The sequence below is a fragment of the Apteryx mantelli genome, chromosome 2 (genome assembly GCF_036417845.1).
Source record: "Apteryx mantelli isolate bAptMan1 chromosome 2, bAptMan1.hap1, whole genome shotgun sequence".
In the NCBI taxonomy this organism is placed as follows: Eukaryota; Metazoa; Chordata; class Aves; order Apterygiformes; family Apterygidae; genus Apteryx; species Apteryx mantelli.
In genome coordinates, this window is record NC_089979.1 from 119,577,876 (window position 1) to 119,603,867 (window position 25,992).

At 41.6% G+C, this 25,992-nt stretch overlaps 1 protein-coding gene across 1 annotated transcript; it reads right to left on the bottom strand.

The window, feature by feature from the left end:
• Positions 1-1,160: 1,160 nt before the first annotated feature.
• Positions 1,161-24,763, bottom strand: CTNNB1 (catenin beta 1). Its single transcript, XM_067291347.1, has 16 exons — positions 24,526-24,763; positions 9,957-10,017; positions 9,259-9,486; positions 8,842-9,095; positions 8,515-8,753; positions 8,230-8,431; positions 7,763-7,907; positions 7,176-7,279; positions 6,749-7,087; positions 6,307-6,465; positions 5,161-5,280; positions 4,875-5,025; positions 4,675-4,796; positions 3,214-3,274; positions 2,236-2,456; positions 1,161-1,935 (listed from the first exon to the last, which is right to left on the bottom strand). The coding sequence occupies exons 2-15, from the start codon at positions 9,967-9,969 to the stop codon at positions 2,248-2,250; spliced, it is 2,346 nt and encodes a 781-aa protein (XP_067147448.1). The 5' UTR covers positions 9,970-10,017; positions 24,526-24,763; the 3' UTR covers positions 1,161-1,935; positions 2,236-2,247.
• Positions 24,764-25,992: the final 1,229 nt, after the last annotated feature.

The window sequence follows — 25,992 nt, forward strand, 5'->3', positions numbered from 1 at the left end:
CTGAGAGAGCTGGGCCTGTTTAGCCTGGAGAAGAGAAGGCTGAGAGGAGATCTTATCAACGTGTACAAGTATCTTAAGGGAGGGTGTCGAGAGGATGGGACCAGTGGTGCTCAGCGACAGGATGTGAGGCAATGGGCACAAACTGAAACACAGACAGTTCCATCTGAACATGAAAAACTTCTTCCCTGTGAGGGTGACAGGGCACTGGAATAGGTTGCCCAGAGAAGTTGTGGTCTCCATCCTTGCAGCTATTCCAAGGCAGCCTGGACACAGTCCTGTGCAATGATGTGCTCTAGATGACCCTGCTTGAGCAGGGGGGTTGGACTAGATGATCTCCAGAGGTCCCTTCCAACCTCAACCATTCTGTGATTCTGTGTCTCTGCTTGTAGTTGCACCAATTAACTTTGCTCCACAAGCAAAACAGTGCACTGCTCAACAGGTGCATTTGCAATTTGTTCAGCTCTCATCACCTTGGGCTACAACCCCAAGCCATGTTCTTTTACTGCTGAAACCCTTTGGGTGTGCCACAAACTGCTGCACTGAGGTAGAACTGCAAAGCATCATGTGCTTTAGCTAGATGCCAGAAAGTAGGGACAGCTGTTCAGGGCAGATGTGCACAGTCTAGGAATTACTAGTAGTTTAAGAACTACTTTCCTTGCTTCCATCTACCTCGATGCTGCCTCAACCTAAGGAAAGTTACACACACACACACACACCCCGAAGACTAAGGACACCTGAAAATGGGTTTAAGCTATTGGACTTGCTGAAGGTCGTTAAAGGACCTTTCATCTGGCCCTACTGCAAGTGCACTTGTGACATGCTAATGGACCTGAACTAATGTGGAACTACTTCACTTCTTTGAAGTCCAGAAGTTAATACATGCCAGTGATTAAGCACAGTTGCCTCAGGTCAGGCTAGACCCAACCCAATACTGGGAAACCAGCCTTAGCAAAGCATCATCCATTCAAGGGGGAAAAACATCATCATGTCATTTGAACTCTGCATGGCAAAGGATGAGTATTCTTTAGTGGGATTAAGGAGGGAAATGGTTCATGGTAGAACAACTTCAGTGCTTCAGAGAAGGAAACAATTGCAGGCCAACTTTCAGAACACTAAACATGCAAAATACACTTTACAATCTGAAATAATTTGACACAGAGTGAATTAAAAGCTTACTTTAATTTTGAACCATTTTATAACTGCATTTCTCTCATGGAGCATCTGTATCACAGCAGGCTACAATAACTTTGGGATAAAAGGCAACTGGTAAACTGTCCAATACAAGGTTCCAAATAAACAGTTCTTACTGGCCCCTACCCAGACATATCCCAGATAAAGTTTTTGATCAAAAACATGAAATAGATCCACCTGCTTATTTTAAGCATATTAAAAAGGAAACTAATTGGACCATTTCTATTTGTCTAGTTTTTTTATACAAAAAGGCTACACAATGTTACACTTTATTCAGGATACAATTAGAGTGATTATGAATTAGTGTTCTACATCTTTACTCAATCCTTAAAAATTAGGAACTGCTGTAGCATATTCACTATAACTTAATACTACAAGAGACTTAAAAAAAACCCCTAACAATAATTACTGCGAAAAAAAAGGCTACTTTCAAAGCAAGCAAGGTCAGTACCATTACAGAGATTTAAAAAAAATAATAATTTTTTAACAAGCAAGGCTAGGGTTTGATAAATTCCATCTTGCAATTCATTCTTGTGCATTCTTCGTTTCTTGAATCACTCCCAAAATCCATTTGTATTATTACTCCTCGACCAAAAAGGACCAGGACAAAAAGTTTACTTCAATTGTTCCCATAGGAAACTCAGCTTGGTTAGTGTCAGGCACTTTCTGAGATACTAGCCCACCCCTCGAGCCCTCTCAGCAACTCTACAGGCCAATCAATGCAAGTTCATTCAGATGATACAGCTACAGAGAGAAGAAAAAAAAAAAGTGTCAGTATTCTTGAGTAAACTGTTATTTTAATATATTAAGACTGCATGAAGCTGGTGCACAAGACATTACAGTTAATTACTTCCACACTTCATGGCAGAAGTCAGTTTGGAGTGTACTGATCACACGTTTCCAGAGCATTTATTCAGTGTTCTTGCAAACTTGGACCCATTTAAGCCATTCCCTCCCTGCCAACCAAGTCCTCAGTCCACTAATCTGTTTTTTGGTTTTTTTTGTTTGTTTTTTTTTTTTAAATTCAAGATCTGAGCTTCTTACCTAAAGGATGATTTACAGGTCAGTATCGAACCAGGCCAACTGATTACTGTCACCTGGAGGCAGCCCATCCATAAGGTCCTGGGCATGGCCAAGATCTGGCAGACCATCAACTGGGTAGTCAGCACCAGGGTGGTGGCCACCCATTTCATGTTCCATCATAGGGTCCATACCCAAGGCATCCTGACCGTATCCGCCAGAGTGGAAAGAACGGTAGCTAGGATCTAAGAAAGTTAAAGGTGGCAGAGGGGAAAAAAAGCATAATGTTAACAGATGTTAGATGCATCAGAAGCTGCAAGTATAAGTGTGTGAGAAGATCTTTGTAGCCATCTAGTTTTTTTTCTCTAGTTCAGCCAAGTTCAAAACAATCTGTTGCCTGCCCCTAATGGCTATTCCATTGTTTGAGACAGCCTTCCAAGTGTGATTCTGCAGACAAAGCACGCTTCAGTCAGAAGCACGAGCAGATTCCAGCCAAGCCATTAGTCTGCATAATAAACAATACTAAAATTCAAAAATACTGCAGCAAAACCAGCCTCCAAGATTGTAGATTTGTTTCTAAAAGACTAGTCAAAATAGCTTCAAATCCTTAGGGACAGGTTTGAGTTCAAGTCTACAGACATTTATGGACTAATACATTCAAGTACCAGGATTAGTTTTAAAGAAAAAAAAAATGCACTTTTGGAATTGTCAAGCCCATTTATAAAGGATTTAAAAGATTTTCTGGAAACAACAGCTCAGTGAGAGATGCTCTCACAAGACTCAGACAAGTGACACCAGTTTCGCATGTTCATGCAGCTCCTATTTCAATACAGTCAATGCTGTTGAAGAAACTGGTTAAACTTGCAGCTCCCCATCTGCCTGTCAGTTTTAGTATCTTGCTGAAGAGTGATTCACTCTTCACTCATTTGTGGTTCTTCTTTAAAGTCTACGACTTGACTTCATCCAACTTAAGTTTAGTCAAGGGGAATGGAACAGACATACCATCTGGGCGGTATCCAAGAGGTTCTCCCTGGGCACCAATATCAAGTCCAAGATCTGCTGTCTAGAGGTGCAGAAGAAAATTACAAAACATTTTTAGTGGCAGGTCCTTGGGGCAACATTAGTAATTTAGAGTTTGAGAAGTTTTAAAGCTCGCCTGAAACCCATTTTTAGCAACTCTTCTGCAGTGAACACTGCAGCGTGGTACTTATGTGAACATGAAAATGCCTTTTATAACCCAAGCATCTGCATCCATTACATAACAGACAGATTTAGGCACAGTAATCCATAGCTCACCGGAAGGAGGTTTCTGTTTGGGAACAAATAAGACAGGGCAGGTCTAGGAACACTCCTTCTCTGCTATACCTGCCCAACTTTTGCAAGTCAGCTGTTCAGAGATTCCTGAGCCAGTAATATAGTTTTGAATGGACCTCCCCAAGTTTGTCCAATTACAGAATTGTATATCTGCAATCTAATTACATGACTTTGATCTGAAAGAGATATCCCGTTTTAGCTGTTTTTCACATTGGGGTGGACAGACACAGATTTTAGGGAAACAGAAGGGTAAGCACTGAACTAGTACAAATCAAAGACTACTGTCCTGTAAGTACATACAGGGCAAGCTAGGCTCCTGAAAACTTAAGAATCTAGAGGAAAGAAGAGACATAGAGAAACCTTCCCTCTACCCTAAGCATACAATTCGTTTTCAATCTCTGTTCACTTCAGAGCCCTGTAAGCATCAAGAAGGGCAATGCATGATAATCAGCTGGCAAATATTTTCAAATCCGAGAGCTTAATCCCAAGAAGAACACAAGTTGCACGCCTACCCCAAGCTACATGGTTTGCCTGAAGGAAGCCTCACAGAGCACATTTATATTTATGCTTCCCTCAAATCTCTCATGCCTCAGTTTTTGCATTTAGAGCTCATCAGGTTTGGACAATCCACAAAAACTGGTCAAAATTCCTAGAGATCATTCCAGAGCTGTCCTCAGAAATTTGAGGCAGCAGAGACATGTAATGTTCTTCTATGTGGCTTTGCTCTAATGAGCAAAATGAAAATTATGTGCTTTAGCAGCAGAAGAGAATGGACTCATCTGCAAGGGAAGTACAAGAACAGCTGCTCTAAGGCTGCTTGCTCTTGATTTGGCTCAAACAAATCTGTACGCTTCAGGAACTCTTTTTCTGAAAAGTTTTCTTCCACTATGCAATGGGCCAGCCTCACCTCTCTCTATATAAAGTCTTGTCCTACGGCAAGAGTACACACATCGAGCCTGTATCATTTTCTGGAGGTCTAAAAGCACAGGTTCACAGAACCTGAACATGTGGAGAGTAAAGAAGCTACACAGCCACATGTAAAGCTGAACCTGTATTAGTGGAGGCATCTACATTCTGCTACAAGGAAGGAGGGAGGACTTGGAAGCACGGCTCTCCCCAGGGAATAGTTAATGCAAAGATGCAGCTCACCTCATTCCAAGCCATGGGCTCAGTCCGGAACAGAGAGCTTGTCAATTCAACAGAAAGTCGCTTCTTGTAGTCTTGTGGTTTGTCCTCAGACATTCTGAACAGCACTGCAGCTGCATATGTTGCTATTGAAACAAAGAGCAAGTTTAGTAGCAGTCAAGTTTTCTGTCCAAACATACAAAACCTACTTTATGTTCACTTACCAACACCCTCATTCCTAGAATGGAGCAGTTCTGTTAAAGGGGCAGTTGCTCCTTCAGCTTCAATTGCTTCAGCCGCTTCCTTGTCTTGAGCCAGTTCACAAAGTACACCTGCAGCTACTCTCTGGATATTCTCAATGGGAGAGTACAATAACTGCAAACCAAAACACAAAAGTTTCTTTAAGCTCTTCAGCACAATTTGACTTAGCAATTCTACCAAATAAACATAAGCGTCATTTTACTGCTTTTTCAAATATGTACTACTTCATTTTCTTGAGCTCTTGCTTACCTGCACAAATAGTGGAATGGTATTTAGACCCCTGATTACAATTCGATTATGAACATCACGTGCAAGAATATGCAGGGCTCCAGTGCAGCCCTCAACAATTTCTTCCATACGCACACCCTCCTAGTCAGGGAAAGAAAATATTTTTTTTGAAGTTGAGATACTTAGTGCTATCTTCTAAGAAGACTGCCAAAAAGCTGATCCACAGTTTAGTACCACCTTGTCAACTAACCATCAAACTTGGCCCCTGCACAAACATCCCTCCCCAACAGGGCTCATATCCACTGTTTATCACTGGCTTACAAACTTACATCCCCATTAAAAGAGTTGGCCTGGTTTACCCAACTAAATTTAGATTCCAAAAAAGAAGGGGAAGTATCATAGGGGAGCTGTGCTCAAAATTTTCATTTTTGTATTAGTTCATTGTAAACTTAAATGTCTAGCAACACTAGCTCTCCCCGCCCCACCCCAAGCTGAATACTTAGACAGCTTGGCAGTTTAGTAAGCTTGAAACAGTGGTAATCAGTAATGAAGAGGCCCCTCTTGCCTCTGCAAGTGTTAAGGAGACTCCTGTACTAGTAGGTACCACTTCTATTTGTTCATGCTAAGGCAACTTTCCTTTTGTTAATGTGTTTAACTGGGGGAAAAAATTTGAGGTTTATCATACCACACTGACTTGGTATCTAAACATGGTAACAAGTATGGAGCCTCTACAATTTCTCAGTATTTTTATGACTCTAGACACCCTTGAAGATGAACATTAAGCTGTGATAGCATTCCTAAATCCTTGGTTCCAATAAGGATGTGATTGTTCTAGTTTCCTGGTAGAGAGCTACTTCCCTTTCCAGAGTAGGAAAAATCAGTGTTACTCAGATTTACTAGATTCACCAAGCATTTAATGTTAAGTGCTCAAGAGGTTCTCACTAAAATAAGATCCAAGCTTTTTGTTTGTTTTCATTTTGTTTTGCTTTAGAAACGCCTCAGGTCTGCCAAGACAGAATTATCAGTATGACAACAGAAAAACATGAATTACAGCAAATGTTAGGACAACAGCTATTTAGACCAAACCACATAGCAGATACAGACTGGCATTTGAGGAGTTTTAGAGAAAAGTTTTACACCCATCTTTACTTAATGGCAGCCACTTACCACAAACTGCTGTTGCGTTCCTCCCATAGAAGTACGTCGCTGGGTATCTTGATGTGCTCTAACCAGCAACTGAACTAGCCTTGGAATAGCACCTTGTTCACGCAGTGGGGCATGGTTTGCAGGACAGAGAGCAAGATTGCGGATCAGACCAACGGTAGCCTGCAGGTCATAAGGAGGATGAAGAATAAAGGAGCATGAGGGATGCTTACTGTTAGTGGTGGTTTTTTTCTGTTTGTTTGTTTGTTTTTAAATCAGTTAGGTCTGAACAGTTGAACCCGTTAGAGGCAACCTGAAGTTGCTCAACTGAAGTAACTTTCCCATCACTCTAGTTACATTCTCCAACACTTTGGAAAAAAGTATTTTTGATGCTTAAGGTAGAAATTTGCTGTTACCTTAAAAAGCCACCAGTTTGCAGCACTGAAAGTTGGTAACTGTTATTTACCTTGATCAAAGGCCAGTGTGAGGGCGGGTGCAAGAGTTTAACCACCACTGGGAGTCCATAGTGGAGACGTACTGCATTTTGAGCCATCTCAGCTTCTTGATGTCTGCTGGTGAGGTGACGGAGCGCACAGATGGCAGGTTCTGTGATGTCTTCCCTGTCTCCAGCCCGAAGAACTGTGCGCACAAGAGCCTCAATGCCACCAACTTGGCACACCATCATCTTGTTCTTGTAATTGTTGCAAGTAAGGTTAGAAAGGATACCAGCAGCACAAGTTACAACATTGATATCATCTGATCCTAAAAGCTGAACAAGAGTTCCTAGAAGGCCTTCCATTCCCTCCTGTAAAGGAAGAGGGAAGAAAATTTAGTTTCTCTCCTTTTCCCACTATTGTGGTTTTTGATCCCAATTCCTTAGAAGGGTCACTTGCCTGCTTGGTTGCAGCATCTGACAGATTTCTCAGAGTCCAGAGACAGTTCTGGACAAGACGTTGGCTTGGATCTGTAAGGTGGAGTCCCAGAGCTTGCATCCCACCTAGAAGATGGTACAGTTTTGACACCATTACTTAGATGCTGATCTTGTGAACAGTACAGTAAAGTACTCTTCTCCTCTTTAAAATCAGAGTGCATAGCTCACAAGCTTCTGGTTCTTTCCTGGCATTAGTATCCTAATATGGCTAGGCCCTAACACTTTATTACATCTAAAAAAAAAAAAAGCCAAGAATCTTTCTGTGATGCTGAAGACCTTCTAAATGTATGCATATTCTAACAGGACAAGCCTAACAATGCTCAGCCACTAAGCCACAAAGGCACACAGCTAACAACATGGTAGACTTACTAGAAACAGACTGCCTTTTAGATTTTTGCATACTACAGGCCTCCCAAAACTAGTTATGGACTGAGGGACCAATCCGAGTTCAGCTTTTGATGCTGTCAGCTCTGTTCTTGTGTTGAATGTACTGACCCTGAAGTACAGTATAGCTTTTTAAGTTATCACGAGTGCAAGTAAACTACTTACCAGCCTCAACAATAGCAGGTTTGTTGCTGGAGCAGACTGACAGCACCTTCAGCACCCTACTTGTGGTCCACAATAGCTTCTCATAAGTATAGGTCCTCATTATGTTTACTAGAGCCTGGGGCCCACCACTTGCCAGAATAATCAGCTGAAAGAGAGCAAAAATGTAACACTTCTCTCACCTCCTGTGCAGGTGAATAACTGTTGCTGGCTTACATCCATCATATGTTATGGATCTCTAATGTGACCGTTCGCATCTTCTACTGGTCAGGCACATAAGTTTTGCAATCTTGTTATAAACAAGACTGTACCACAAAATACTGTCCCTCACCTCTTAGCAAGGTTGGGACTGACTGACAAAAGTCTCGCACTGCTGAGGATTCAGAATATGGAGCTCAGTACAGAGGAACTGACAGGCCACTCACAGCAAGCCTGCTCATCAGAAGTGCTTCAAGAGCTGAGGCACTTACCTTACTTTCTTGATTGCCATAAGCTAAAATCTGAAGGCAGTCTGTTGTGATGGCCAAGAATTTAACATTTGTCTTGTTAAGCAAGGCGACCATTTTCTGCAGCCCACCAGCTAGACGGACAGCCATTTTGGCTCCTTCCTGATGCAACAGGAGATTGTGAAGAGTTGTGATGGCATAGAACAGCACAGAGTCCACTGGGGACCTAAAAAAGCAAGAATCTAGTGAGTACCTACACCTACCTGCATGGACTAAAAACCGCAAGTACTGTCTCATCAGTCCACGTACCCAAGCATTTTAACCAAAGCAGGGATGCCTCCTGATTTGAAGATAGCCAACAAGCCTTCACGGTGATGTGAGAGATTGTGTAGTGTACCTGCAGTACAACGGGCTGTTTCTACATCATTTGTATTCTGCATGGTACGCACGATAGCAGATACCATTTGAGGAGACCTCATAATAGCATGGCGAGATGCTTCCTTTTTGGATAACTGATGAACCATAACTGCAGCCTTGTTCACCACCACCTAAAGAAACGTTTGAAGCAAACTTTTAGTTTTAGGTCATTAAAGAGGCCCCCAAAACAGGCTACACTGAGATAAGATTCATACATACCTGGTCCTCATCATTCAACAGTTTGGTCAGTTCAGGGATTGCACGAGTTGCAAGTTCAGCATCATCTTGGTAGTTTATCAAATTAACAACAGCATGTTTTAACATCTGGGATGGCTCAGCCAGGCGTTGCACATTAGTTGGATGAGCAGCATCAAACTGTGTGGATGGGATTTGCATTCCTTCATCCAGCGTTTCAGGAAACATAGCTGCACGTACTCTCTGAGCTCTAGTCATCGCATACTGGCCATCAATATCTGAAAAACAAGATGAGTCTTTACTTCCTGCTAGAAATAGAAAGCTTATCTTCTAGATTAGTAATAAATCAGCATTTAGGTTTGTATCAGTAAAACCAGGGTTGCCTATATGATAAGTTAAGCTGCATGTTTAAACAAACCAGTGTAATAGAGAAGGACATACCAGCAACCTGTTCCTGGGTAAAGGACTGAGAGAATCCCTGCTCCCATTCATACAGGACTTGTGTTGTGTCCACATCTTCCTCTTCAGGATTTCCCTTGCCACTCAAGGAGGGAGCAGTTGTTGTGGCACCAGAATGGATACCAGAGTCCAGATATGACTGTTGCTGCCAATGACTGACTGCTGCTTTTCTGTCTGGCTCCATTGCCATATCCAACTCCATCAAGTCAGCTGTAGGAAATCATTATTGAACAATTAAGTTCAAAATTACTCCAGCACGTATTAGTCCCTCAAGAGATGACACAGATTTTTAAATGAAAATAAAACATTATGAACAACTATCTCAATCCAGCAGAAGTAGCACTGAGAGTGATACAGCAGTTTTAATCTGAGGCATTAACCTGAACCAATACAGACATCTACAAACCTGACCAGCAGGTTACTGTGATTGCCTTGGTTTGTACTGCCTAAGAGTACCCATTTCACATAGTATGATTAGGTACCTGAGTGTATTCAAGTGACCCAAAATGTTTAAGACAACAAATCTGTGTGCAGGTTTGAGTCCCAGTGATGGGGCATTCATTAATGTAGCAGAACAGACATTATCCAATTCAAAATGATTTTTACAAAGGCAAATAAGGATCTGTAGCCAGATTAACGCTGCGGGGTTCTAATAAAAGAAAGTGTGATGCATTATATACCTTGGGTTGCCATTTTCCTTGCTGTGCTCCCAGAACTCTTTCCTGTTACCTTTCAGAGATCCTAAAAAAGAACAAGTTTAAAACTTACTAAATGCTCATTAGGATTTCAAATTAGAACACCAGAATCACAAACTAAGGCTTAGTGCAGCTCGCCATTTCACTAACACAGTGAGTGTAATTGATGCCTATTAGCAAACTCCCATGGACAGAGGAGCAGAAAAAACAGATGTTTCACCCAGACTTTTCCCAGCACTGTATGTGTATGTATGTATGTATACGAACTGTCTCTTAAAAATGCAAGAGAAAAAGAACTGAAGACTGACCACAATGGAGCCAGTTTTGACTTCTCTATCCTTGGGTAAAACAAAGTCTAACATTAGATTCCAAAGCTTTAGACCTGCTGCACAGACAAGAGCTAAACGCCAGACCTCCTCATAAGACAACAGAGCAGTTCAGTGGCCCTCTAAGATTAGGAAAACTGCTTGATACAAGCCTCCAATGAAGATTTCTGTCAAGAAACCTGAAATGACAATTTAAGGCAAGCTACTATTATTTCAACGGTACAAAGACTATCAAAAGCTTTACAACTGAATCTCCTTCTTTACTCCTTTTCTGTACCACAAAAAGATACATTTATTGCTACACAAAATATTCTTCAAGTTATTAAACTAAGCTGAACCAGCCTTGGAAACAAACATTCTCCTTTAGTTGCACACATCAAGTCAAACTTTTTTTTTTTTGCACTAAGCCAAGATAATTAAGTGCAGGGAGGCTGAAATATTATCAACTGCCATGTCAAACTCCTCAGTATGTGCTTCCATGTGGTATCACCAAGCAGTACAGAAGTATTTGTACTATAAATCTACACCCGTTTCCTCACTAACCTGGAAATAGAAACTCAAGGCAGCAGCTTCACAGTAGGTCAGTCATAGCTGTTGGATTTCCATTTATTTCATTTGCTCCCTGTCCCTCCACAGTCCAACACTGTTTTCAGAACAAACACAGTGCTGGTGACAGCATATTCTAGGCGCTAACCAAGCAGAAATATTTGTAGTGGTAACTAGTGCAGTGAGCAAACCATCTCTTCCAGCAATCAGCTTTCAACATGCCCTTAGGTGTTACAGCTATGCTGATCAAAACATTCCTGGACAATGAAGTAAAGGCAAGCCACTAATCTCTTTAAAGAGACAGGTCTGAAATACTGTGTCAGGAGAACAAAGTCCATTTGACACCATACTTGTGTAAAGACAACTAACTTCACAGTTCGTTTCCTTTAGGAGTAGCTATAGAAAACCAGAATGAAACGTAAGTCAGGCCGGCAGTTTTAGGAGTCTTGCTGAACAGATTAGGCAACTCTAAGGCAAGCTTACATTTCACTGTCTCTGAGCCAGCTGCAGAATACCCCAGCAGCTTCTGATCAAACTCATTACTTGGCTGCACAAATGCCAGCGCTGTCTGTCCGACTCTGCTCCTACCACTTTCGGTAGCAACCCCTTCCTGGTTCTTTTAAAACGGACAGCAGATTTGCATTTGTAGCAGATAAGCAGCACTGAACATGACAAGACATACAGTAAGCTATGCAGTCGGAAATGCTTGCTACCTAAACTGGTCCTATTCCACAGCCTGGAGACTGGCCAGATCAGATTCCATTTCTCACGTTCTGCACAGAGGATGTATAGTGCAATTAGAGCACTGATAATACCATCGTGTTTCTCCAGTCCTTTGAACGCCACAAAATATTCTTCCAACATGCTGTTAAGAGTCTACCGTGAACAGTGGTAAGGGAAAGAAGAGACTAAGTCATGCTGTCAGGTTCACAATTAATGCATAAATTCTCCTGACTGGCTAAGTTGGAGGAAGTACTTACACACAATCTAGATAGCTCCTTGTAGGCCTTATGCATTACTTTGCCAACCCCACTAACACCTTCCAAACAGCAAAAGGTGGAATAGCATTAAAGGTTAAAATTAGTATCTTTGTTTCCCCTAGTCCCCACTGTAAGTCAGATGCCCAGGAACATATTCTTTAACCAATAATATTTTCAATTAAATGCAATTTTTCCAATATCAAACCGTGGCAAGACCTAGCCACTATACTCAATTAGCAATATACTTAGCACAAAAGCAGCTCTATTTTTTATTGTAACCTTTCTTGCCTTCTCCTAGCAGGGCACTACTAATAGAAACTCATCATCAGATTAGTTCAGAAGCTAACATACTGTAGCTGTACCAGTCAAGAGTGCTGATTATGTTTTGAGATATTTACTACTACCTTAGATTCAAATATGCAATAGGGGATTTGGGAACAATGTACATCACTTCCTTCCACTGTCAAGTTCTGCATAAGGGAAGGCAGTTGGCTTAGAGCAACTGTACTCTGAAATGGTGGTTTCACTTTCAGCAGCCTAAAGTAATTAGAATGAGTAGCTGTACCAATCCTACAATCCAAGAGACCAGGCTAGCTACTGCACTGCAACAACATGTTAGCAATTAAGGACACTGAAGCAAGTGTTCAGTCTGTGTTCAAAACTGTATTATCACAGTCAGAAATATTCAGTCTGACATAGAAATGGTGACCTTGAATCAGCCTGTTAGCTGCACCTCAAAGTTTCTAGCTTTTTAGTCTGCATTTCATAGAACTGTAACAAAACAAAAGAAACAAACAAAAAAAACACCACAGCAATTCCACCTAGCATTTTTGATTTAAATGGAAAATTGGTTTTAATCCTCAGAGTTCAAAATAACTGCAGATTAAAGATATCCAGGGAAAAGGGGTATGTTAAGTTGGTTTTAGGGTTTCCATAACTGAACACTCTCCCATATTTTCCTTCCAGTTCTCTTCTCATTTTACAGAGGGGTAAATTGAGCCCAGTTACTACTCTGACAAAGGGAGTAACAACCCCAAAGCAGGTACAGATGTTTGTACTATTACTTCCCTGACAGAAACCAAATCAATACATGCCCTCATAAGAAGGGGGGGGGAGAGACAGACACAAAACACACTCACCTTACTAAGATAAAGTTTGTACTATCCAAACATGAAGCATATACCAGCTCCTTGAAATCCAGCTCCCATTCAAACTGGTATTTATTGGGGGACACACAACTAGTGATGTAAGGTCAGTAATACAAGGTCAAAGTCAGTAATACACAGATCTTAATCAGCAAGAGACAAAAGGATTCAGCATACTTTAGAAACTTAAGACAGCAAGCTTCTGTAAGCCTCAGCATGTTTAAGACTACCTGGTGCTCAGAATTCAAGTCCGAGTTTTGATAAATGCAATGTCATATAGAAGACCATCTGGATGTACTGCCAAGAGTTATGGGACCGTTAACCTCTTAAAAATCTTCCCCATGACAATATCCACTTGTTAAGCAAGCATAATCAGCTTTGTTTTTTACTGGAGGATTCTTTTGTTAATATTAAACTCCTTATATGAAAGGCAATACAGACACTGCACTGAACTGCATACCATCTGTCCCACTCTTCTATTTGAAATCTTTAAGAAACTCAGAAAAATGTTTTTGCAAGCTTAACAGGCTTATGAGCTACTCGGATGTTACTACAAAAGAGTGATTCAAATTCCCTGGTTTTCAAAAGAAAGAGCGAGCAATATTTTAACGATGAATAGAACTCACACGCTAACTTTTAGTTTTGTAGAAGAGTTAGGCATATGACAAGTAGGTCAGCAAACCTATAGCATTTCTCAAATGTAAGTAACAGTTCTGAACAGCTTCAGTAAAACCTAGATAATTTTCTTTCTAAAGCTGTAAGACTCCATTTGGATATAGGGCACAGTGAATTATTTGCTTCTACTGTCTTACAGACTGAGAACCAGGAAAATAGCCTGTCAAGGGGTGAATTCCAACTTGACATTTACCTGCCTGCTATATCAAGACAATACAGAATATTGGCATCCCTGATGCAGTTTTTTGGGTTTTTTTTTTTTTTTTTTAAATGTAAGATAAACCCATTTTCATCATCAGTTAAGCCAAGATGTTAGCCTATGAAACAGCCTATATTAGTAGCTTATATTAAATAGAATTGTCTGTTTTCTTTCGAGGTTACCATCTAAAACATCCTTAACAGAAAATCATTGTTAAGATTCATTCAGATTATGCCTGACAGACCTGATAAGTAGTTTCCTCCACTTTGTAAGGTGAGTCAAATGCCAAAGTTTGAAATTCTTCCAGAAACCTTTTGCTTGAAAGCAACATCTTGGTAAGCCTAGTATCAGAAAGGAAGACTGACACATCCCAATCACTGTAATCCATTTAAAGGGAATATATTCATTGACCATGTTTACATAAAAAGCTGTATTGACATGAGCTCAAGATACAGTCAGTTGGACTCTGGCTGCATCCTTAAGTGCCTGTGCTGAATGACACCAGCATTTCTTTACTTGGAACATGCAGATTTTAATAGTGTCATGAAGTTACTGCAGTTAAAAACATGGATGACACACACCAAACATGGAAAAGAGAAGAACATGTAATGGCAACTAGTTTTCTCTAAGTGTTCAGAAGTTGTTGCAACTGTAAGCAAGGTGTTAACTTGAAGCGTTACTGGAAGCGTTCTTTGGATCTACTTTTGTATCAGCCTTTTACTCCAGATTAAAGATAACAATTCTTTCCTCCCTTTCTTCCAGTTTCTGATCAGAGGAGCATGCCCACCATTGTTTCCAGCAATTTTAATTTCTCTTCTCCAACTACAAGCAGAAAATTGCCAAGAACTGGTCTTGTTCCATATTAGTCTCTGCAAAATGAAGAGTTAGCAGCCAAAGTACACCAGCATCATCAGTCCCACAGCTAACAACATGAGTTAACCATAGCACTGATCTCTGTGACCCAAGGACAGAAATATAAGAACTGAATGCAGCAGAAACTTCCTAGTTAACCTTACTTTTAAAGGGGAAATAATTCAATTAAGAATTTTTTTTTAAAAAAAAAATCCCATCTTATCCTGAAAGTGGCTGTTCTATTTTCTAGAAAGGGTTACCAAGGACTGTGGAGAAGGCAATTCTCAAAGCAAGACAATACTAATAACTACTGGATATATCATGGAAGTTTTCATGGTATGTAAGCTTTCTTTCAGAGATCAGTGGTTGACCTCATCTCCTTAAGCAATCCTCACTTACATACTCTATAGGTCTAAACAGGCAGACCTATTTCTACTACTTTTAGTCTACAAATAGATGATCCAACTGAAATGGGCATTTAATATTCATTAGGAATAGCACTAAACTGATTAACAAGAAGCCCAAGAAAGGTTTTGAGGTAGGCATCAGTAACTTTGCTTCCTTCAAAGAAAGAATTATGTTATCAGTTTCTTTGAAAGGGAGAGGAAAGTTACAGGTGATCTGTAAAAACTGATTTATAGATGGCTTATCACCAGATGAAGGCAAGGATAGGACTTGTGGAAAATTATGATATGGGGTATTTGCATTCAGCTCCCAACTTCGATCTTTCTAGTCTCAGTGTAAGGAGGAAAATATCCTGGGAACTTAAAAAGATTGTCCTTTGCCCTGGAGGCCTCAGTTTAGGAAATCATTTTCTTTAGTAGCTTCACAGGCTAAGGAAGTGCAAGAAGTTTTACCACCAGAAATCTACTCTCAAACAAAGCTGTATAAACTGCAACTATTTCTTATTCAAAGGGGAAAGATCTTCTCCCACACCCTCCCAAAATATTCAAGAACAAGTCTGTTAACTTTGTCTGTTGACTTTTCAATCTGGTTTCTACATCAAGCTCTGTGGGTAAAGTATGTTCTGTAGGTAATTTAGGAGGTGCTTTATGTACCAGGTGCTTTTGTAAGACCAGTAAGAGGCTGTGAATGTACAGGTTCAGCTTTCTGTTTAAGGGATTTTAGAAGCTTGATGCAAGAATGACAGTTTTGGTTTATAATTGTTCCACAGAATGAATAGAAGACACTTTATTTTAACATAGGAGCAGGTAACATGGACAAGTTTCACATTTAAAACTTGCATGTTAGAAGCACTTCATTTTCTTTGTACAAAGGCAACAGTCAAATACATGTTTTCCTTAAACACATTCCATACCCAAAAAAGAGAGAGATTTAACAGCATTCCCCGATTTTGTTTAAAGTAGTGGCACTTGCGGTCCTCAGTCACTCTGGCAACTCTGAAAGGAACTGTCTTTTCATTTGCTTCATCTTTAAGAATCTTGCTTCCAAGTTCACAACAAAGTGTATAATACAAGTTTAGGAAGACTCTCCTTGATTCATTCCTCTTGCTGCATGTAATTAAGTCTTTTGTACAATTAGTTTGAAGTCAGAATGGTTATAACCAAGGTTAGAAGGTCTGAAGCATTTGTACATGACTCCTGAACTAAAAAGTTAATTTTCAAATCCCTCCTCACACCAGTAGTTTAAGGGCGCAGGTGGACAAAACCACTATGGACCTCACTGGAAGACTAGTTTTCAAATAATGGCTATGGGCTGTAAGTTATTTTTAAACAGACACATAGCACTTGATACATGTGAGAAAGTGAACTTGAGAGACAGAGCAGTTAAAGTTTACCTGATTATCTATACCAGGACTTAGGATTTAAAGTTCACATTTTTCACATTTGTAACAGGCTTCCTTCAGCTTTCAGTAGGCTGATCATTAATATAGGGTAAAGATATCTTGTCACATGACATCTCCAGATTACCTATGTTACATACCTTGAGTTACTTGCATTACATCAAAAGAAAACAAGCTGAACCATACAGCCAAGGGGAAAAAAATCATTATTTTCACAGCTCAAACATTTCTACCTTCTTTCTGGTTAGATGGTAAAAACACTCATCTGTAGCCTTCACTACCAACTCTGAAGAAGTGCCATAACATCAGGTACAGTATCATTACTGCATATAAATGTTGTGCCAGCATGTAGCAGCCTCAACTATTTCAATAGTATTATAGAAAATTAAGACCTACTGACAGTGACAGGAAACTTAACCTCACTTGCACAGCATGCACCCACTCTGAAATCCAGCTTACTGATCCTAGATTGCAACTGAACAGATTCATTCTTAAATTTTAATTCATGGCCAGAGCAGTTTTGTCACTTCAAGTGATATTTGCTTAACATCCTTCCCTCCAATCAGTAAGGAAAAATGCAGTATTCTGTTTAGATGTGATAGCAGGAGCATCCAACGCAACATTTTTCAAGCTAGAATACACCCAGACAATACATTCTGATGCCTACGGAAGGGTAGAAGATATCTTGTAGACAGCAATACATTCTATTTTAGATTTTGCTAACCAGATCACAATGAATTTGACTTCTGAACCCAGAAAATACAAGAAAACAGTAACAGTCTTAAGAAAGCTGTTCATAAAGATCTTGAGGTATTATTATTATTATTAAAAGATCTTAAAGATCTATTACCACTATAAACACTACAAAATTAAGAAACCTGAACAGTGTTGTCTTCGCTGACCTTTCCTCAAAGGTTAACAGGTTGCAGCTTCCAAGCTTTAAATATCATTAATGCAGAACAGAATTCCTGTTCACATGCTCATTACCTAAAGCAAACAGCATGCAAATGTTTCTGTTGTTGTCAGACTCCTCAAAGGAAAAAAATAAAAAAATGATTACGGCTGCTTAATGGAACTGAAGTATGGGTGTCTGGTAGTCTTCACACTTTAACTTTACACTTAAACTGGATTAGCCACATAAGAGGATTTATTCTTCCCAAAAAGCCTAGTGAAGGAAAGACTCAGAGTTTACAAAGAAAGAAAACCCCCAAGGCTCATCTGTGAATCCCATATAGCACTGAGTACATATGACAGAGGGGAGGGGAAGGGACCTCAGAAACTTCACAGCACAGTTTTAAGGGCCTGTTCCAACAGTCTTCACTTTCACAAGGATCAGAGCACCATAGAGTGATCTGATAAGCAGGATGCCCTGCTCTTTCCCTTCTAAAGCAGGGTAGTAAAGGATTGTACTCCCCAGTCAGCTTGTTGAATAATTAACTGTGACAGCATATTAAGTCCCAAGTGCAGGTGAGACCAGAACATAAGTGTAATGCATGCACTAAGATCCACCACAACCAAGGGCCACTTTTTTTTTTGCTCATCCTAACTACCAAATACTACCCAAAACAGAGGTATTTTTGTTCTGTCACTGAAGAACAACCTTAGCCACTAACTAGAAGTTCAGGTATCAAAAACATATGAGAAATGTGCTTCAGAAGCCCTCACTACCAGATGGAAAGTCTTTCAGCCACAGGCTTTGAATGTCACTAAGGCACAGCACTGAGTCACTAACACAGCCTTCAGGTACTAACAGCCTGTTCAGTTAGTCAGGGTCTTCACAGGTACTAAGGTTTAAGTACCCTTTCAAAAACAACTCATTGAAAGTTTCAATAAAGCAACAGTTAACATTGGTCTGTCAGCCATGGTCAGCCAACAAATACTTGCCATAACCACTCCAGGTTCTGATGTCATCCAGATCAGAATCCAGACCAAGCTCAACAGGTAAGTTACCAAAAAAAATAACATGCCAGAAGCGCATCACAGCTCATCTGGGTACTAATCTGCAAGATCATCCTAAGAGATGAACTTTGAAACTTTAGAGCCTGATGGGAAGCCCCCCAAAATGAAGTTGGCTATATCATAAAAGCTCTGTAATACCTTTGATGCAGAGTTATCTTGTTCTTTAAGAGAGACATATTAGAGAAGCTTTAATGAAAGTTATATATTGCTAGGGCATCTAGAAAGAAGTTAGCTACTTAGTAGCAGCTGCCCATTAAGATAGTCTTAAACTATCAGTGGTGCCCTGCAGAATTTTGTTTGATGTTGATCAGAACCTCAGGATGAGAAGTTGCATGGCTGGAAATACTATGGGATGTAGAGACTCCACTTTTGCACAGTCCCATAAGCCTTGCTACTTAAAAGCATACTTATATGCTGCAGTATGTGAAATTTCATGGCTCTGGATATTGTCAGTTCATGGAAGTTGCATCTGATACAATTATTTTGCCCTTTACCTAGAGACACATTTAAGAGTTGCAAAAGGTCTGTCAACATAATCTTTTATATTCAGAATCATGAGAAAGCATATTAGCAGCTCCTGAAAAGATCTGGAAACTTGACAGTCAAAGTGATCTTTCCCCTTGAAATAGCTACGCTTGATGTAGCGGGTATATTCTATAGAATCTCTAGTTGTTTCCAAGAGCTATAAGCACTAGCTGTGCTCAAGCATCAAAAAGTTTAGAGAAGCTATCAGTTCATGTTTGGGAATGATGGTTTAATAGAGCTTTTCACTGGCAAGTATATTGCAATGCTAGCAAGATCTGTAACTTAATATAGTAGGCAAAACTGGCTACAAGTATTTGTGCATCCTCCTCCTCTGTCCAAAAGAGGAACTGATGATGGTCTGAACATTTAAGATTAGATGGAAGAAACTGCTTCAACTGCTTACCAGAGGTTACACACCCAGCTTTAGCACAGAGGTAATATTCTCCTCTGTAATGCACACATCAATCCTTTAACAGCACATTTTGCAGCTTAGTATTAAAGGACTGGTATGACAGTTAAGTTTGTGAACTTGCGTTAAGTTTGTAAAATATATTATCAACCCAATTACTTCAGCTAAGTATTTAAATTAAATCAATTAAACCAATTAAATCAACTAAGCTACCTCTAAACAAGCACCATGAATTCACACAAGTAACCTCAGAACAGTTTAATCAGTTCTGTTTAGAAATGGGTTTACTTTGAATTTGAAGTCTTTTGGTCAACAGCAAGCATTTCTGATTAGGGCTTTCATGCAGCATTCATTATGTTTGAGTGTCTTCATGGCTGGAAAAAGCATCAAGAGCTGTTTTATTACCAGCCTAGAGAGTTACCACCTCTTATCTACATTTTGCATATTCCTACCCTTCTCAGTTACACATGATAAACATTTAGTTTGCACTAAAACTCACCTAATCAAGTTGCAACTGATTTGCAGCTTTTGGCCTGTGTCCCTACCCTCACTGAAAAAAAAAAAATGTTTTGAGTAGAGTGTGGCAGTAGCCAGGATCAAAGAGCATTCTTTAGTCTTACTTAGCCATATACAGAAGTACTACCATCATTACCATTTAGATATAACCTATAAGAACTCAAATGTTACACAACATTTTTCATTAAACACTTTGTAATCAAGTTCAGCAACAAACCACTGCCAACCCTCAAGCTTCCTTACCCACTTAGTTCCAAGTGGGGGAAAAAAGATAACTTAATGGTTCTGCAGTCATTTACTATGATTGCATATATCACTAACAACCAGGTTGACACCCACTGTATTATAGTATTACCCTTCCCTACTGCTTAAGTAGAACTTGAATATTCGTTTCCACACTAATACAGTGACAGTTTAGCAAAGGATCTCCCTTCCACTCCAATAAATATCTACCCATAATCTAATTTCTTCTTAGGCTACAACCATGGAAGCCAACCCCTAATATGGATGTTAAGCATTAATCTCTGTGGCTTAAGAAACCAGAGTGATTAGTCATAATTGCACTGACACAAATGAAATATTTACAAATCTGAAAGTGTGTAGTGGCTGCCTTAGCCTGTCTGTCAGAATAACTATGTATTTACAGTAAGACATACCAACGCCCCAAAAAGTACTGTTTAAGCAACAAACATACTAATGAGGTCTGACACTATAACTAAGATGTTCCTTCAACTCACTTTTAATTAAGGCAAACCGACAAGGCAAAAGTATTTATCAGCAACTTTAGGATGTTAAGATTTCTGGCCACTGGAGGGCACCTGAATTGTTGCCAGGACAATACAGAACCATTTGCTAGACTTGCTGCAGAGTTAGCAAACTTCTCCAATTTATACAAATCTATTTAGCACAGCAAGTCAGTCTAGAAATGCCAATCCCTGCAAATTTGCTTAAAGTGTGTGTTATGTTTGTCAACTCCACTAAGATCGAGCTAGTTCACACATTTCTTAAAGCAGCAACCTAGAATGTTAGATTAAGTCTTCCGGTATTTAAAGGAACTGATTTATTCCTTAATCAAGGCTCCAAAGTTGCTCTACTATTCCTAAATCAAGTACTTTACTGACTTCTGTAATACTAGTCTAGCTAACGTACATTGTTTTAGTTTCCTAAAACAACCTAGAATTTTGTTAAAAAGTAAGGTCTTCAGTAATTAAGACTTTTGAGCAACTTCTGCACCCACACTTCAAGATGAAGAAAGCATGGGAGACACTGCTTTTACATCAAAACAGAGTTAAGAGAATCAAGAGGCCAACCTGAGCTACAGGTATGTTTCATCTGCTCATACTATCAATTTGTCATTTCATACAGACAGATATTCAGAAAAAAAAAGTCCTTAGGTTCTCTGCCTTTCACTTGAAAAGGTCAGTGCAAAAAATGTATCCAGGTACCTTCTTTGCAGAAGAGGCAACAGAGGTCACACAATACTAGCATATTAAGACATTACCCTTTCGGGCCAAAGTCTGATCACAAACTACAGAGAGTAAGCCTTGGAGTAAAGTGCCAGAAATAGGTATTACAAGTTAACCACTGTCAAATTACCTTATGTTGATGAGTCTAACCAATTCAGATAGTCAGATACACTACTTTGTACCAGAGTACCTTCAAAACAAGTCTTCTAACACTTCACTAGAAAGTCAGTCAGCAACACTGCCCTGCTCATCTTTTACCAGGATAGTTACTTTGCCTAAAAAGACTGGAAGAGTCACATGCAAAAGTTCCTGCCAAGGAGCTTGCAGAATTTTGTGTTAATACAGCACCATTTCTAAAGTTAGAGTTACTACACAGTTTGTCACACAGCAAGTTCGGAGGCTCAGAACTTGCAAATGCATGTTGTGAGAGCTAAACAAGTCCTGATTGTCTGCATAGTTTCTCAAAGTTTTATCAGGCCTCATGAAGTACGATCATCAAGATAAGTAAGGTCAGTCTCAATTTTCCTGCCACAGTATGCAGTCTACCAAAGTCACAGAACAAGTTTTGCTGAAACCAACTGCACAATCACTACAACCCCTGTGTTACCAACTTTAACTTTGAATTAACATGAGTGATTTTGATTACTGCTGTATTTGCACACTAGTCTAGATACCAGATAATATTTTGCAAGAACATCTTTATCCAAGAATTTTAGACAGCACATTCAGACTTCAGTTGACAATACTGAAGCTTAGAATAGCTGCCTCTCCTGTCTCACTCTTGCTGCTTCCCTCTCCATACCCCAAAACACCCCCAAATTAGTTTAGAAGACCAGCAGTAATACTCACTTTTTCTCTTCATCTGAATTTACTTTCTGAAGTGTTCTGAAGGGTTTGATACGAGTTTTTGATAATGCTAAGTCTTGAAAGACCAATATCGATTTTACAAAGAAAACCTTATGTCTGAAGTGCAACTAAGTTTTAAGGTCCAGGATTTGATAAACCATTTACTGACATTTACACACCATAGCCATAGCATGATGCCAGTGTTCACAGCAAACTACATATCAAGCAAGAAGGACAGCCTATTTATTAGTTAGGCAAGAGAAAAGGGGGGGGAGGGGGAACACACCTTGGTTTATTGAGGATGTAACAATATTGAATTTGAAGAACTAGCTGACTTTTGGATCAAGCCTTACCTTGAATTAAACCATTGCTTTTAGAATCTATTTTATACTGTCCTTTCATTTGGAATGTTCTTCCTTTCTCCCCGACACTCTAAGAAGCAGCCAGGCAGACCAACATGAACATTCCCAAGCATATTGGTTCACACCTAAATTCAAGTTACCTGAACTAACAGCCAAGCAAGTAGGATATTTCTTTAGAACAATCGCAAAATAGAAAGACATTTAATATTATTCTATATACAATAGCTTAATTTAGAGAGACTCAAAGCCTTGTCTGAACATCTGAATAGCTTTATTTTCAACAGCACTAGCTATCATGTAATTGACACAAATGATATCTACAGCTGTCAGCACCTTTTAATAAAAAAGTGAAAGTGAAAGATTAACATTAGGTTCCTGGAGTTGTCAGTTACTTGAAATTCACATTATAACCTGGCTCTGTGGACACCAGTGAGCTTTACCTTTTTTGCTGTTTTAAATCTTTGCAGTAGCAGCTTTGTCAATCAGGGGCAAAATCATAATTGATAAGTAACTCTCCAGTGTGTCTCAACTTAGGATCAAGAACATCCTGCTACTCTTTCAGGTAATTTTCTAGTCTATGCCTTTACTATATTCTCAGCACAAAGATCCTGTTTTACTAAAACCCCTCCTTGATTTCCTTCCACCGACCTCAGCATACCAGCCCAGCCTCTTTCCATTCACCACTTGCATACTTTGGGGGATGGGAGGACCACAGATGTCTGGAACATACAGAGTGTCAGAACAATGGCTGCTCCATGAGAAAGAGATCAAGAAAAAGTAGCTAACTGCAAAGATTAACATTGCTATTCACAGTCACAAATTGCTGTTATTGCCTTCACAGCCTGTGTTTTCTTCCCAAAACTAATGAAAACGTCTCTTCCCAGAAGTAATAGACTCAAAGAGACTGCAAGAGGTCTTGCATCAAGTTTTAGTTAGATAAGAGTTTAAGATTTCTGCTAGATTTTTAAGATTTCAAACTGTCCCAAAAGGAACCCATCACGCACAAGGGGCAGCTCAACTAAGCTGTTGGGGAAAAATACACCTGAAGCTCCGTGTTCCACAGTCAGAAATAAGTTTCCATTAACAGCAAGTTCCTTCATACAGCTCAGAAGTGCTTTAGTTTGGGAGGCTGGAGGGCTCCCTTCCCCCACCCCGGTCGGCCACGGCGAGTATGCGCTTCCCTCCGCAATAAGGGAGCCCCTACACCGCTTAAGTCATTCTCTACAAGACTCTGGTAATGCGGGTGTTAAAAAACTTAATTTGATTGCTCCCAGCTTCAGGGAGCTTCATTTCGAAGACATCCAGAAGCACCACAATCTCTCCAGCAAACATGCATGCAACTACGACAGAAAACCCACGAAACAACAGATTAGTTATCTACCTCTGACTGCAATGACCGTGATTAGTTAGTTATATTAGGTACAGATAAACCAGTCCCCTGCTCTCTCTACCCCCCTCCTCGATCACCACTGTCGTCTGGAGCCCGCCGGCGAGTCAGTAACCCCCCCCCCCCAAAAAAAAAAGGGTGGTGAAAAAAGAAAAAAAAAATCTGTGCGAAACTACTCTAGCCTCGGCCGCAAACGCAGCAGGGAGCAGATACACCCACAGACCCGGACCGCAGAGTCTCGCCTCCCACAGACCCGTGCAACTACCCCCTCGCCCCAGGACGAGCTTCCCAAGAGACACCTCGGGAGCCGCAGCTGCCGCCTCCTGCGACCACGCAGTTGTCCGGACCTCCCAAAACAAGAGCCCTCTCCTCCTCTCCTGCCTCCCCCGCGGCCACTCGCCTCTCTCCCACCCAGGCGGCGCCCCCCGCCCCGCGCCCTTCCCGCCTCAGCGCCGGGCACACCCTGGACCCCCCAACGGCCGCCGGACGCGGCGCCCGCCCCGGGGAAGGTCGGCCCGGGCTCGCCCCAAGGTCCCGCCGCAGAAAGTGGCACTAACGTCGCAGGGGGGCGAGAGCACAGGGTCGCCCCGGGCTCCGGCTGCTGCTGCTGCCGCCCGGGCGATCCCGGTCCGGTCCGTCTTTCCTTCCTTCTTCTCCTGCCCGCTTCCTCCTCCTCGCTCGGCTCCTTGCTGGCGGCGGCGCCCCCGCCGCTGCCTCCCGGGTGGCGACCGTGCGGGGCGGCGGTGTCAGTCCCCTTCCCCCAAGCGCTGCTGCTCCCACCACTGAACCGAGCGAGAGGCTTAAAATGGCGTCGCTCACAAGGAGGTTCTTATAGCGAGCGCCGGGCTCGGCTGTATCCTGCCGCCGCGGCCGAGCCCAGCGCGCAGCATTCCACAGGCTCCCAGCGCACAGGGCAGGGGGAGGAGAAATAGTGCCCGGCTCCCAGGGCGGAGGGAGACAGAGAGCAGCAGTGAGGAGAAGCGGCCGGGAGCGGGGGGAGGCGGTGGCGGCGGGGGGAGGCAGGGCGGGCCGGGGCCGGGGCCGGGGCCGGGGCCGGGGCCGGGGCCGGGGCCGGGCGGGCGGGCGGGCGGGGGCAGCGGGCAGCATAGCCCGGCGGCGGGGGAGAGGGGTGCGAGCTCAAGGCTGGGAGTGAAGTTGGTGCCTGAGGGTGGGGGAGAGGCGGGGTGAGGAGGGCGCAGCTGAGATTAGCCTGGGGGTCCCCTTCCCTCAGCGCAAAATAAACTGAATTTATGGGGGGCGAGGAACGTGATAGCCCGCTTTCCCTTGGCCTTTGGGAGTGGGTTTTTATTAATTAATGAATTAATTAAATTGGGGGGGGGGTTTACACACGCCAGTAACTCTAGTGAAACTCGTGTTTTCCCCACGCCGGCTCCGGGGGGCTCGCGGGCCGCGTTAACGCCTGCAGCCGGCCTCCCGCTCGGCGGCGGCCGCCGGCGGGGCTGCTGGGGGCCGTTGGGACCGTTGGGGCGAGCTCGGGGAAGGTGGCGGTGGCGCCCGCTCACGTCGGCGGAAACGCGCTCTGCTCTGCCCTTATAAATATTTGTCAGGAAGCAGTTGCCAAAGAAAGTATCTTGTTATGCAATTTATTTATTTTTTATGGAAGAAGCAGGCTTTCCTTCAGCCCCCCCCCCGCCCATCCTCCACCTGCCTCTCGTCTCTTTAGTGAGTCGTAAAAAACAGGAAAATATTATGAATTGCACAAGGGGTTTTTTTGTGGCGTGCAGAGCCTTGCAAAGGCACGTATGTGGCTGCCTCTTCCTTGGCGTGCACGGGCTTGCACAGCAAAACGTTTTACAGACTTTTTGCATGTGCCGTCTTGCACTGGCAAAGCCTGTTTAACATACCCCCAAAAGCACACCTCTGTGTGAAGCAAGGACTGTATGTACCAACATGTTTATATAAAACATCCATTGCTAGTGAAAGATGGATTTTTTTTTTTTCAGTATAGATTTGCTTTGGCAATAGCGGATGTTGGGGGTTGAATACTTGGTCTCGTCCTGGAG